Source organism: Hipposideros armiger, unplaced genomic scaffold, assembly GCF_001890085.2.
Source record: "Hipposideros armiger isolate ML-2016 unplaced genomic scaffold, ASM189008v1 scaffold_561, whole genome shotgun sequence".
In the NCBI taxonomy this organism is placed as follows: domain Eukaryota; kingdom Metazoa; phylum Chordata; class Mammalia; order Chiroptera; family Hipposideridae; genus Hipposideros; species Hipposideros armiger.
In genome coordinates this window covers 1-15,601 of record NW_017731911.1, presented here as the reverse complement: position 1 = coordinate 15,601, position 15,601 = coordinate 1, and the positions used below count along the sequence as shown (strand labels likewise).

The following is a 15,601-nucleotide window of genomic DNA, read 5'->3' as shown; positions in this document are numbered from 1 at the left end:
AGGCAGCTGGCTTGAGTAACACTCTGGATAAATACTCCCAAATAGTCAAGGATGACTTTCTTGGTATTGATTTTTAAGTACATATTACAATGTTCCTCTAACATGCCAGGCTTGCTCTCTTCCTGGTCCTTTGCACTAGCTATTCCTTCTGCCTAGAATGTTCTTCTTTTGATTCCCTCACTTTCTTCAAGTTTTGTTCAAATGTCATCTTCTCAAAAAGGTCTACCCAGCCACACCATTTAAAATTGCTGTTCAGACTTCCTCCCTACCCACATTCCATCCTGACCTTTCTGATTCTCCTTATTCTCCTTTTATTTTTCCAAAGCACTGACCACATTCTGTCTTACCATATAAATTATTTATCATGTGTTTATTTATTGTCTGTCTCCCCTCACTAGATTGTAAGCTTGAGGAGGGCAGATATCTATGGTGGTTATGTTCACCGACCTACCCTAACCATCCAGAACAATGTGTAGCACACAGTAGGTTCTCAAATATTTATTGAATAAATAACTGCAGATCAAAGTTGAATTTATGCTTCTTGGTTTCAGCTAAATTCATGAGCTACATTAAATAGCCAAAATTAAAAGTTAGTTCTAGTATAATCCTATAGCAACACTAAAATTGCTTGCATGGTAGAAACTATTAGGCATATAAGTCAAACGTCAACCAAAATCTTAGGGCTAATGATTTCACTAATCAAAAAATCCAAAGAATGAAAAAGTCCAGGTTTAGAGAAGTGTTTTCTTTCTTTCTTTCGCTTTTCCTTTCATACACGTTCTCCTATAATTGCTAAAGCATCATAGACATCAGAGAATGGAACCTTAGAAATCATCTTAGTATGGCACTTCTAGCAATGATGTGATGCAGTCATTTTATAGCTGGGGAAACTGAGGCCCAGAGCGGAGATGTAAAATGCACAGTCAGGAAGTGGTGGGAGCAGAACTCTACTTGGGTCTTAAAATTTCAAGTCCAGGGTTTTTCTTTCGTTCACTTTCTCTTTTCAGCTTGTTACCCAAATGTATTTTATTCTAATGTTCAAATTAATCAGAACTCAAATGGTTAAGTTAATAAATGATTGTAACAAGGGCCAAAAGAGGATTTTTCTACCCACTTAAGCTTCAGTGAGCTGCAATCACTTAACACCCACCAACCACTTCTGCTGGTTTCCGTAGCCACCCAGCCTCCTGGAAGCACTGGCACATGCACTTATACTGGTCATCATACAGCTTAAACCATCACTATATTCGGAATGCTCATGTACTTCCACTCCAGCAATTGCTTTTTAGATGCCCTCCCTCACATTTTTTCTTAATTCTAATCCTAATCATTGGGATCCATAAACAGCAGTGAAGTTCTTCTTGTCATTTTTCTTTAATTATTTGAATGGACACAAGCCACAGGCCCAGCTGGAAGGAGGCCATCTCTTATTCGCACTACAAAAGAGTGCAAATTCTGGACCATAGACTTGAATGAGTCTTTATCTTTGTTAGAAGCAGCCTCCAGAGGGCAGGGTAGAGGAAACCAGGAAGTGAGGGGCCTTGAGGGGAAGACTGCGAAGCCTTGGCTGTGACCAGTGCAGGCTGGCCACTTCAACAGAGCAACTCTTCACCTTAATAGGTAAGTAAAGTCACTTGCAAGACTAGCTGCATAGCTCTCACCTTCCCAGAAAGCTTTCTGCGTTCAGGGCACAAAGGAAGATCCTAGAGAAAGGGCTCTGGATATCCTAGGTTGGTGGTTCTCTCCCATGGCTTCCTGGCAGAGTGGTGAGGAAGGGCCCACTCTATTTATTACCAATAATACAGTTCCTAAGGTTTCAATTATTTTTATACTAACATTTAAAAATGAATAGATTCTAAGTCTACTTCTTATCTCTTTTCAGTCATTATACTTTCTTGAGTGGGAAAGAAAGTGGTGATATAATAGTGGTACCAACTATGAATAATGCTAGGCACACTAATGGGGTGTGTGTGGCTCTGAGGCACCCATGAAGGTTAGTTGTCATGTGGGTTACAGAGGAGACAAAGTGGTAAAGCACTTGTCTAAGGGAATTGGTGGTAATTTCATCTCTGTTCCTTAGCTTCTCATTCTATAGTGAAAGACTTAATTTTCTTTTTTTGTCCTAAGCTCATTTTTTTCTACTTCTTCTTATCTTGCCTAAATGTAATCTATTTTGAATGAACATGAAACAGAAATGATCCAGTGGATCATACCTTCAGATTGGAGTTTGAAGAACTTTTTCTAATCTGGGTTCTGTAACTTAAATAAATCTCTCTAGGTCTCAAATTTCTCCTCTTTAATATTGGGAAATACAATGCCTACATTAAAGAATTATTATAAAGATTGGATTCAACAAGAACAGATACATAAAAATGGTATTATGCAAATGCTATGCGTTCAACATACTTGGATCTGTGAAGGTTTTAATTAGCTCTTCCATTGGCAACATCCAAGAAACAGCAAGATGGCAGTTTTGCAAAAACACCCAGTTTCCTGATTTCATTGCATCTTTGATCATTCTTTCAGCAATGGGTCCTTGACCTTGCCCCAGTGAAATTGATTGCACCCTGAGTTGAACAACAAAATACGGTTTTTATGTTTTTTTAAGCAATGCAATTATTAAGAAATTTAAATATAGTAGCCTCTTGCCTAGAATAAGAACACATTTAAAATCCTCATTCTAATAGATGTACAAATGTTTTTATCTTGTTTTTAAAAAATCATCCTTACTATGATACATATGAAAAAGAGCAAAACCCAAATACACAGCTCTATGAATTATCATGAATGAAGATCTGTGGTTGAGAAGAGAACTTGGCCAACACCCCAGAGACATCTCGCTTATGCTCCTTCCCACTCCAATTATTTTCCCTTCCTTCTTCCCAAAGGTGCCCATTATCCTGACTTCCAACATTATGGGTCAGTTTTTAAAAACTTTTAAAAAATTAAAGTCTAACATATAGAAAAAGTACACAAATCATTAATGTGTGGCTTAAGGAATTCTCCCAAGGTGAATATACACACGTACCAACACTTAGGACAAAAAAAGAGGTCATTACCAGCACCCTCCCAATCAGTATCCTTCTTTAGTCTCAAAAGCAACAACTATCTTGAATTCTAACACCATAGATTAATTTTGCTTGATTTTGTAATTAGTCTATTTCAATCAACATTATTTTTAAAATTTATTCATATTGTGTGTCATTTGTTTATTAATTTTTATTGCTGTATAATATTCTACTGTGTGATTATACCACAATTTATTCATCCATTCTGCTTTTGATGGACATTTGGTTCTTGCCTGTTACATACAATGCTGCAATAAATATTCTCAAACATGTCTTTGGGTATACACGTGCACTCCATTTTGTTGTGTATATTCCTAGGAGTGGAACTACTATTTGACAGAGTATGTGTATGTTTAACTTTTTATAATATCAAACTTTTCCAGAGTAGTGCCACCATTCCACACTTCTACCTGTAGTAGATGAGAGTACGTGTTTCTTCATATCCTTGCTAACACCTGGTTTTATGTTTCTAAGGAATGATTTCCAGTCTTAGTTACTAGGACATTTTTTTTCCCCCATGAATACAATCAAATTTGCAATTTGATGGGTATGAAATGACATCCCCTTATGGTTTCAATGTATTGTTTCCTAATTACAAGGAAGGTTAGACATCTTTTCATATGTTTATCGGGCACTTGGGTTTTCTTTTCTGAGAATTACTTGTTCATATTTTTTGTTTTTATTCCTACTGGATTGTTTTCTTTTTTTAAAATTTTAAAATTAATTCATAGGAGCTCTTAACAGTTCTGTGTATTAATTCTTTGCTAGGACTTCAGAACCAAAGACAAATGTCTAGGACCATTTGATGGTTAAATTTTTGTGTCATTTTGACTGGGCCACATGGTTTCTAGATATTTGGCCAAACATTATTCTAGGTGAGTCTGTGAGGGTGTTTCTGGATGAGATTAATATTTAAATTGGTAGACTGAGTAAATCAGATTGGCCTCCTTAATGTGGATGGGCCCCAGCCAGTCAATTGAAGACCTGAATAGAACAAAAAAGCTGAGTAAGAGGGAACTCCTCCTGCCTGACAGTTTTAGCTGGGATATTGGTCTTTTAGGCCTTTGGATTCAGACAGAAACATTGGCTCTTCTTGGGTCTTGAGTCTTTTGGCTTTCAGACTGGAACTTATACCATCAGCCCTTCTTGTTCTCAGGCCTTTGAACTTGGACTGGAGTTACGCATTGGCTCTCCTGGGTTTCCAGCTTGCTGACTGCAGATTTTGGGACTTCTTAGCCTCTATAATCATGGAAGCCAATCATATATATATATATATAGTATACTACACACACACACACACACACACACACACACACACACACACACACACACACACTGTTCTTTCTCTGGAGAAGCCTGACTAACACAGACTACAAACTCCAAATGAACAGATGGGATCCATCATCTTTTAACCCCCAGTCCAGGGACGAGGCCAGACCTGCCACTGCACGCAGGGGCCTGTCAGATTTGGAGATTACCTTGTAGATATGAGACCCCCTGCTCTCTCCTGCCACCCTGTGTGCTCTTGGGTACTTTCCTGCCCATTTGGACACCATCTTGGTGTCCTTGGGAAGGATTAGAAGAAGTCCAAACTGAACTTTTATGAGAAAGAAATCTAATCAGCTTACCTTAGAGACATTTAAGAAGAAAATATAATAATATAAATACACAGTTTAAACTTCCCCCTTGTCCCTAATACCCAATAGAGTAGAGGCTCATGACAAAGATGAGATTAATAATACAATGTAAAGAGCTATGGATTTATTTTTGCACATTTGAGCACAGGGAGTAGACTATAGTTGTTTTACAGCTACATTAAAAAAGTCTCAAATAACAAATAAGTTTTAATCTATTTCATTAGATTGTTAATATTTAACATTTTAAACAAGCTCCCCCTTTTCAAATGAAGTTTATATCCGCTTTTATAATTTTTGACTCCATTTTAACAACATACATAGCTAAATATTAATGTATATTAATTTATTTATTAATGAAGACCTGAATGTAGGAATTCATGCTCCAGAGAGGAAACAAAAAAGGGCAAGTTTCAACAAGATGTTCAAATGAGTTATTAAAAGTGTATGATGTGACCTTACCGTTCTGAATACCCACTGTCCCGGGCAAATCTCTGAAATGCGCCCATGGGATCCGAGCCTGTGCTTAAGATAAATATCAGGGGAGTGTTGTATGACATGTCTTGATACAGAGTCGGCAGGTCCATAGGTGGTGTCTCTATAAAGCGTATTCCAAGATTTTCTATTACAAAGTCTGTAAGAGCAAAAACCACCTGCAAGGTGAAAAGAAAACATTAAAGTATGTTGGTTGTGGAGCCTTCATATTTTTATCCTAGTTCTCCCCTTCAACTGCTCAGAGGTTGGTGGACTGTCCTTTGAACTTATTCTCTCTTGATTAGGTATATTTCTTCCTGTAGAGCAATTTGGTGGATTTGTACACTGCATAACTGCTGCCAGTAATGGTTCTCGTGACTTCACTGAAGAGGATGAACTACTGGATGAGAAGGAAGTCCCTCAGCATTCCTTTTATCCTTGCCTCCTTTTGTCCCTTTCCTCTTGCATTTTTGTAGACTTTACTTTTAGTCTCATCGTTGTCTCTTTTGGCATTATTGATCTGTCCCTCTCTTTATGATCTTTTTATCATCATACAATTAGGCTTTACTGCCTCCTATTTTTAAAACCAAAAATGAGAGCCTTTCCTTCATTGCAGCTCTCCTCCCAGCTACTATTTCATTTTTTTTGCTTCCCTTCACAAGCCAACTTCACAGAAGAACTGACTCCATATATTGTCTCGCATCTTCATCTGTCATTTACTCATTGGCCTCTTCTGACCTTTCTTGGGAACCAGCCTCAGCCTTGAGGATCATCTCCCTGCCTGGTGATTTTCTACACCAGTGTGTTTCCTTCACTGATTCCGCCCTAGCCAACTTACTCCATTCCTGCTCTTGCAGACCTTATCTCTCCGTAGCCCGTGTGGAGCATTTCTGTGAGATAGAAAAACGTGCTTCTTTTCAATATACGTACTTGTGAAAGAAAGCTATCATGGTAAAGACACAAACCTAACCTACAATATCTACAGTCTCTGGCTGAGGCCCTCAGAGCATTTTTAGATCATCTTCCCTATCAGAATCCATTGGACATTCCCACAGGGAATTCCTGAATTCAGATCAATAATTTTTGGAAGGTATTTATGTGCTGATAGTGCTCAAATTCACTGTTCAGAGACTCTGTTTTGAAATTCCCTGCCCAGAGGAAGGGGCGGTTTTGTGCTCTCATTGTGATGCAGATAAGCTTAAATATTTGGGAAGAATGACCCCTGATCATTCTTTATTAGTGGCCAAACCTCATTTAAGCTATAGTGTATGAGATGAACAATAAAGATCATGGGTGGTTGCCGAATTGTGTGTTAGAATACTTGTGCTTACACTTCTTTCCATCACATTCAAGAACTTTAAAAAAAATTGTGGTAAAACACATAGCAAAACTTATCATCTTAACCATTTCTAAGTGTATAGTTCACTGGTATTGAGTACATTCATAGTGTTGTGAAACCATCACCACCATCTACCCCCATGCATATTTGAGTTCTTGAGCCCTAAAGAAGAAATCAAGGGAATGTTAAATAGAGTAGGGAAGTGTTTTTCCCCCCTTACAAATCGTCAATGGATAGAGATAGGTCTTTAAACTGGTCTTGGGAACTGTAGTACTCAAACTTAAAATTAGTAATAACAATTATAGATTTTAGTAGTAGTGTTATCAGCAAAAAATCCATCAAGGTAAATTTTCTTCCTCAACTTCAGTATTAGTTTTCCATGATTTATTTAATTTTTCTATGTCTACTTTCAGCTGATCCAAATAGCAAAAATACATCAAGGTAAGTTTTCTTCCAAAAATTTAGTATTAGTCTTCAATAATTTATTTCGTTTTTCAATGTCTTCTTTTAGGTCATCCAAACAATGACTTAAAAACTCTTGAAATCGGGCCGGCCGAGTGGCGTGTTGGTTAAGAGTTGGCTTGGGACGCCAGCTTTGAGCAGCAGGGCCCTGTTTCGGATCCCACATGCTGGCCAGTGATGCTACGCCCTCTACAGCTAAGATGGTGAACAACAGCTCGACCTAGAGCTGGGCTGCCATGAGTCGCTGGTGACGGCGTAGGCTGCAGTGGGGCTGGCCGGCAGCTGGTGTGTGCTTTTGTGAGCTGCCATGAGCGGCTGTCCAATGGCTGGTGAGTGACTGCCTCACCCAGGAAGAGCGCAATGATAATACCAACATGGGCCAGTGAAGCGATGTCCTCCACAACTAGACTGAAGAACAAAAAGGACAGCAACTTCTCTGTTCCCCTTCCGTGGTTCCCCAATAAAATCTTAAAAAAAAACAATCCCAAAAAACTTCTTGAAATAAAAATGGCAGCAGGGGAGAATTCTACCTTCTTTCCCCCAAAGAATACTGATTTTGATAGTCACTCACAAATGAGAGTTCCTTTGTGAAAGCCTGGGAGTCTACCAGAGAAGTTCAAGCACATGATCAGGGCAAAAAATTTCAAGATTGGATGCATTGAAGAAGCTAAGAAGAACAGTTTTACTTTACCCGTGTCATCTGTCTCCCAAGGTGGCGTAGCTCAATGCCAAGACTGACCTTCTCAGCACATGATTTCTCCCATGGGGGAAATGTCAGAGCCTGTGAGTGAGCTCCTGGCTTCTCCAGCTGTGTAGGATAGCACTAAAGAGGCCCACATGTTTCTTACCCCATTCAGAATAGTGATTTGTGAACTGCCTAACTAGAGGGTGGTGAGTGGCTTTGAGAGGAGCAGCCAGGCCTCAGAGTGGAACATATCAATGGATGTGGTTTCTACTAACTACTTCTCAGACTCCATCAGGAAGCCTGCCCATGAGTTGCTGGGGATGCATTATCTGAGGATCCTCCCAGCAAGCATGCGCAAAAATTTGGCCCAACTCTGGGATGGAAGAAAGCACACAGACACGAGAATTTAGCACTGCCTTAGGGAAAGCAAACAAGAGGCTCCCATACCTGGCCTGGCTTTGAAGAATTGAGAGAGGGCGTACAATCTTAAGAATTTCCCCCAAGAGAGAACAAGAAGTGTGGAGCAACTAGATCCTCAGAAAGTTCTGAGAAAGCCTCAAAATCCCTAATAGGACTGACAGAAGGCATATCTCTCTCAAAGCCAGTCAGTGAAGATTGGAGGAGGTTACTGACTCTTTAAATGTGAAGACAGCAATGCAAGACTTCAATGAACATGAAGCATCAAGAAAACATGACATCAACAAAGGAACACAATAATTTTCCAGTAACTTATCCCAACAAAATGGAGATCTGTGATTTTTCTGGATAGAGAGTTCAAAATATTTGTTTTAAGGAAGCTCAGTGAGCTACAAGAAAACACAGAAAGACAATGAAACAAAATCAGGAAAAAATACATGAATAAAATGATAAGGTCAATAGAGAGATAAAAATAATAAAAAAGAACCAAACAGAAATTCTTGAGCTCAAGAACACAATGAATGAAATAAAAAAAAATGCAGTAGAGAGTATTAATAGCAGATTGAATCAAGCAGAAGAAAGTACCTGAGAAGTAGAAGACAGGTCCTTTAATATTGTTCAATTACAGAAGAGTAAAGAAAAAAATGGAAAAGAGTAAAGCAAGCCTACATGACCTATGGGATTCCATTACCAGAAACAATCTTGATCATTAAAGTCCCAGAAGGGGAAGAGCAGGAAAAGGGGACAGAAAGCTTATTTAAAGAAATAATGACTGAGAACCTAACAATAATTACTTTAAATGTAAATGGATTAAATTCTCCAATCAAAAGGCATAGAGTGGCTGAATGGATAAAAAAACAAGACCCAACTATATGCTGCCTATAAGAGACTCCAGCTTTAAGGACACACATAGGCTTAAAGTGAAGGAATAGAAGGGATATGTATGAAAATCCCATAGTTAATGTCATACTTAATGATGAAAGACTGAATAGTCTTCCTGAGAGGAACAAGGCAAGTATATCTACTCGAATTACTTCTGTTCAACATTGTATGGGATGTTCTACCCAGGGCAGTTAGTAAAAAACATGAAATAAAAGACATCTAGATTGTAAAGGGAGAAGTAAAACTATGTCTATTTGCAGATGACATGATTTTGTGTATAGAAAATGCTAAAGAACTAAGTGAAAATCTATTAGAACTAATGTACAAGCTCAGCAGTTTTGCAGGATACAAAAATATAGAAAAATCAATTGTATTTCTCTACAGTAGCAATGAGAAAACCAAAAATGAAATTACGAAAGCAATTCCATTTACAAAAACATCAGAAAGAACAAAATACATAGAAATAAATTTAACAAGAGAAGTGCAAAACTTAATCTCTGAGAACTGTAAAACATTGTTGGGATAAATGAAAGAAGACCCAAATAAATGGAAAAAATGTCTCATGTCCATGGATTGGAAGATATAATGTTGTTAAGTTGGCATTACTCCCCAAATTGATCTACAGATGCCTTTCACAATTCTGGCTGGTTTCTTTTCAGAAACTGCCAAGGTGATCCTAAAATTCCTATGGAAACACAAAGGACTCAGAATAGCCAATACAATCTTGATAAAGAAGAACAATGTTGGAAGATTCACATTTGCAAATTTCAAAACTTGCTACAAAGCTGCAATAATCAAGATAGTGAAGCACTGGCATAAGGACAGACATACAGATCAATGGAATAAACTTGACATTTCAGAAATAAACTCTTACAAATATGTGCAGTTGATTTATTGGGAAGGGTGCCAAGACCATTCAATGGGGGAAAATGATAGTCTTTTCAACAAATGGTGCTGTAACAACTGGATATGTAAAAGAATCAAGCTGGCCCCTTACCTAAAACTACATAAAAAATGAACTCAAAATGGCTCAAAGATATAAATGTAAGAGATAACATTTTATAACTCTTAGAAGAAAACATAAGAGTAAATTTTCATGACCTTGGATTAGGCAATGTCTTCTTAGATGTGACCCCAAAATTACAAGCAACAAAAGAAAAATATAAATACTGGGAAGAAAAGACAACCATAGAATGGGAGAACATTTATTTCAAATCATATATCTGATAAGGGACTTGTATCTAGAATACATAAAGAACTTTCAACTCCATAACAAAAAGATAAATAATCCTATTAAAAAGTGGTAAAGGATCTGAATAAACAGTTCTACAAATAGGCAGTAGGTATAAGAAAAGATGCTCACCATCATTAGCCATCAGGGAAATGCAAATCAAAACCACAATGAAGATACCACCTCACACCCATGAGGAGGGCTATTATAAAAAGGACAGATAATAAAAATTGTTGGTAAGGATATGGAGAAACTGGAAACTTCATACCCTGCTGGTGGGAATGTAAAATGTTGACTCAGCAATTCTACCCCTAGGTATATACCGAAGAGAAATGAAAACATATGTCCACACAAATGTTTATGGCAGTATATTCATAATAACCAAAAAGTGGAAACAACCGGAATGTCCATCAACTGGTGAATAAACAAAATGTGGTATATTCATAACAATAGAATATTATTCAGCAATAAATACTTGATACAACATGGATGAACCTTGAAATTAATATGCTAAATGAAAGAACAGATACAAAAGGCCACATGTTATATGGTTCCATTTGTTTGAAATGACCAGAAGAGGCAATCTATAGGGACAGAAAGTACATTAGTGGGTGCCTAGGGCTGATGCTGATAGGAGCATTGGGGGATGATGGCTGTGGGTGTGGAGTTTCTTTTTTGGGTAATGAAAATGTTCTAAAATTGCACAACTCTGTGAAAGTACTAAAATCCATTGGAAAGAACACCTTAAATGGGTGAATTGTATGATATATGAATTATACCTCAATGAAGCTGTTAAAAAAATGCTTGAGCGTCTTTTCTATACATGACCAGAGAATATATCTGTGACAGCTGAAGTGACATTTTTAACATTTCCAAGTAACTCTTGTGTCGTCTCTGTGCCAACAGGGATATTTCTTAGCAAGCAGTTGTGCCAACCGTCCTATGAGACTATTGTGGGGAATTTTCTTCCATGGGATATTTTGCTTAAATAAATAATCAGCACACAGTGGAACTGACAGCAGAGACTTAAATTTACATTCATATAACTGGTGTTTCCCAAATTTGGAAAGTCTTGCAATTGTTGCCCTGAGTAAGATTTCATTCTGGGTAACACTAGTGACACACTGTGGTTTTTCAACACAGAGAAAACCTGGCTCTCAAAGAGACCGCCACCTTCCTGAGGTACAGGAAGCCTGGACTGAAACAACGGAACTGTCAAGGTTAGGGTTCCCCATGGATTTAGACTTGGAAACCAGTGATGCTGCAGGTCATGACATATCCTGATGTCCTCACTCCTCTGTCTGCTTTGAGAATAACTGTTTCTCATTATACTCGTATATGTTTAATCACCAAAGCAGTGGTTCATAAAGTATGGTTTCAGGATCAGTAACAGCATCATCATCTGGAAAGTTGTTAGAAATGCAGAGTTTCAGCCTCTAGTCCAGCTCTACTGAATCAGAAATTCTGAGGGGTGAGCCCCAGGAATCTAGTTTTAAAAGCCACCAGATGGTGCTGATGCATACCAAAATTTGAGAACACTGGTATATAGCACGTTTCTCAGCTTTGTTCCGTGGTGATGGATTATTCTCCCTCAGGCGATCTTTATTCTCAGAACTAGACAATAATTTCTGTTTTCTCTTTCCAGTTCAAATTTCTCATAACTTTATCCTGAGGGGTGTTGATAATATTGATGCCAAATAAAGAATTGTTGGAATGACAGGCATTCTACATCTTGTTGCAGTTCTAATGAGTCTACCCCCTGATTTATTTAGTTTAAAAAAAAATGGAGTTTCATCTTAAGGTCTAAATATGCTATTTCCGAAGGAGGCTTAATTTTCATGCAAGATTGCAGTATCTCACATAAGCCTGTGTTGGAACATCCTTTTTCTCTCAAAGGAGCAGTTTACCATGTAGAAGCATTGGACACCAAATGGGCTTACCTTATGAACAGACCTGAAAACAACAGAGTGGTTACTTTGAACTCTCTCTCTCATCACAGAGATCTAGTCTCTGGTTTTGTCTTTGTTCTAAGGCTTCCTCAGGTTCTTTTTTTCTCTGGGCAGGGAATCTAGATCTTTCGATCTTGGATTCTTTACTGTGGAACCACAATTTCCTTAGCAAGTCATTCTGTGGAAACAATACTAGGTAAGGGTTGTTCCTAAGAGCCTTGATGAGTATATCTAATTGGGAAGAGGTATAGCTGGGATAACATTTTTATTCTTGGATCTTATCTTCAGGGTGATCTTGTCTTGACTGATTCAGGTCTCCGTCTTCCCTGGAATGCACACCTTGCTCTTTACTTCTGAAACCTAATCTAGATTCTAGATTCCTCTGTGTTGATTTGTGAAGCAAGTTTTCTTTGGTAGTATAACATGGGTAAGGTTTTTGGTCAAATGCTGGGATAAGAATTTTCAATTAATCCTCTGCGACTTTCTTATAACTGCATCTATCATTTGTAGCTTTGATCACATTTGGAGAACTGTCCTGGGACATGGTGTTGAAGGATGTGATAGGAATAAAAACATTTTTTATTATGAAAATTTCAAGCACATATAAAATTAGAGAATAATGAACCCAATGTTTCACCATTTCAACATTTATCAAGACAAGGCCAATATTGTTTTATCAATACACCCACCCACTCCCCCACTCTTTAGGATTATTCTGAAGCATATCTCATGTGCAATATTATCTCACCTTTAAGTAATTCAGCATATGTCTCTACAAGATAAGGACTCTATGTTCTAGGCATTGTCTTGCCACCATCTGAGGTGACACAACCCAGGTTCAGGTTTCATGTAGCCACCCAACATCCTAACCTCATAGTTCTTTGACCTCTAACTCCAGTGCACACTATCTCGTCTCTTCCTCAGTCAACCCTACTCATGGCCAGCCTCAGGACATTGTCATCACTTAGAACTGTTCATTAGAAATTTTAACTCAACTTTGATCACAATGTCTGTCTGTCATCCTTCTAGCTGTGCTACACCTCTAGTCCAACTCCATCTGCTCCCAAAGAAACTCAAGATTCTTCATTTTCTCTCAGTCTAAAAGCCCTTTCTTAGATCTCTTCCTCTTTCCAGAATGACTTTACATCTCTTGTTCTTCTATTGCAATCATCTATAGCTCAGTCAACCCTACAACTTTTTTCTGTGTTCCTACAGAGATGGCAGAAAATCCTACAACATAACATCAGTATCTCCCAACTATGCTTTAGCTTTCTCTAGTTAGTTTTCTCTCTCATTTCTCATAGGAACAACCTCCATATTTCTCCAGTGCCTCCTGAAATTCATCATGTGAATCCTCAGCAGGTACTATAACTCCTTTATTATCAACTTAATTGGGGTTACATCTGTATAGATAAAAACTAGAACTGTCTGAAATACTTCATTCATTCTGTTGATAACTTTTCCTATATTGAAACTCTATTCCTCCTTGGTTTCCATGTCCCTTTTTTTCTTCTATTATTATTCTTTTCTCTCCGACTATTTCTTCTCATGGACTCCTCATCCTTTCTCTCTGCCCTTTAAAAAATTGGTGCTCCTCAAGGTTCTGTCCATTGCTCACCTGTCCTCTCCTATTCTATCATTCGTTATTCCTCTACAATTCTAACAACTCTCATGGTTTTCCTTTCCAACTCAATGATGATGATTTTCGAATCTCTCATTTCTAACATGTATTACTCGCTAGAGTTTCTTACCCACATATTAATTGGTCTCCAGACTGCTATCCACTCTGGTAGCTGGCAGACACTGCAGACTGAGTGACATCTTTCTCTGATGCATTTCTTCTTTCACATTTGCTTAGTTGTTGATACAACTGTCCTCTTTGGCACCCAGGCAGAAACTGGGAGCTACACCAGTTCCCTCATTTCCACATCCCCCTCCATCTCTTCAATCTACCACCTCTATCCTAATTCAGGCTGCCATCTTTCCTTACATAAGACTACTTCAACAGTCTTCAAACTAGTCTTGGTGATAATGGTTTTGTTTTCTTTAGGTGCTTTCTTCCCACTGCTGCCAAGCTGTGAAAGCCCATCAATTCCCTGCTAACTCCCTCCAGATGACCCCCGTGCTCTCTGGCAGAGAGCACAAGTTCCTTAACGATGCATACTAGGATGACCAGGTTTCTGGCTGGCTCTCCAGCCTTTTCTTTCATTAATTTTTTGTATAAAAAATTATGTTTTATTAATAACACAGAGTCTCTGTTTCTTAGAACCACCTCTCAAACTTGGTCACTGTCATTTTCTAAACAAATAAATCTAATCATAATGGTCTGGTGAGCTTCACGTAGAAATAGTTATAACACAAATACCTTTAAAAAATACCTTACCTTTTCTTCTTTACAACATTTAATAAGAATTAGCTTCTGGAAAGAACTTAATTCTGGATTCCAAAAATCATCGATTATATCATCATTTTCTTCTGTTGCGTCTTGCTCTTCCTCCTCCATTTGGGAATAGCTTTCCCATTCACATGGGTTAATATAAGTCTCAAAAGATCCTGGAAACATAATTTAAAAAGATGCTTTAATTAGAGTTGTTTTGACTTTGAGATTAAATATAGTTTGTAATTTAAAAATCTCTACATTTACTATCAGTTTTTCCTACAAATGGAAATATACTAATATCCCCCTACCCAACCTAATTAGAGAGTAAAGAATTTTAAGTTGGATCATAAAATAAATTCAACAAAAATTCAAATGGTGCATAGAAATACATTAATCAAATGTGAGCAACAAGAAAATAAGAGTAACACTAGATAAATTAGAATTCAAGGCAAATGCAATTAAACAGGACAAAGTAGTTCATTTATATTAAAATACAAACCCCATAATAATCACAATAAAATAAACCTATATGTTCCAGATAATAACTTAAGAATACATAAATCACTGCTGGTTGTAGAGAAAAAAGCAGAAAAAGATTAATTGTGGTAGGAAGTAGTACACAACTATCAGTTTGTGATAGATGATACAAATGGAAAATTCTGGCATACATAATTTGAACAATATAAATCATATAACTGAATTGACATATATATATATATATGTATATATATATGTATATATATATAACTTTTGTTCTGATAAACAGAATACATCGCTCCCCCTCCCCTATGGAATATTTATAAGAAATGGGCCTGCGTGTCACATGAGGGTTATGATCCTAGTTAGCCCTTACAATGGTTATAACATGTAGTCAGAATTAGCATTGAAATTCCTGTAGGTATAGGGTGCACAGTGTGCTTGGGTTGAACATTAGGCAAAATAGGTGACTTACATTTCGGGCTAGAAAAACCACTTTTGCCAGCTGGTCTGCTGGGATTCTCCTCTGAGGGCCTAATAATAGCAATCAAAGAGCTGGTGACAGAAATTTAGTCACACTTAAGACCATGGCCCTGGAGGAGT

The 15,601-nt window shown here is 37.7% G+C and overlaps 1 protein-coding gene across 1 annotated transcript in view; it reads right to left on the bottom strand.

Annotated features, from left to right (window-relative positions):
• Nucleotides 1-14,694, bottom strand: part of DNAH6 (dynein axonemal heavy chain 6) — a gene marked incomplete at its 5' end in the record, with an annotated part of 46,456 nt that extends 31,762 nt beyond the window's left edge. Inside the window, 3 exon segments of the mRNA XM_019623746.1 lie at nucleotides 2,407-2,567; nucleotides 5,165-5,355; nucleotides 14,525-14,694. Coding sequence (XP_019479291.1) covers nucleotides 2,407-2,567; nucleotides 5,165-5,355; nucleotides 14,525-14,694 — 522 coding nt within the window.
• Between the last annotated feature and the right edge of the window lie 907 nt (nucleotides 14,695-15,601).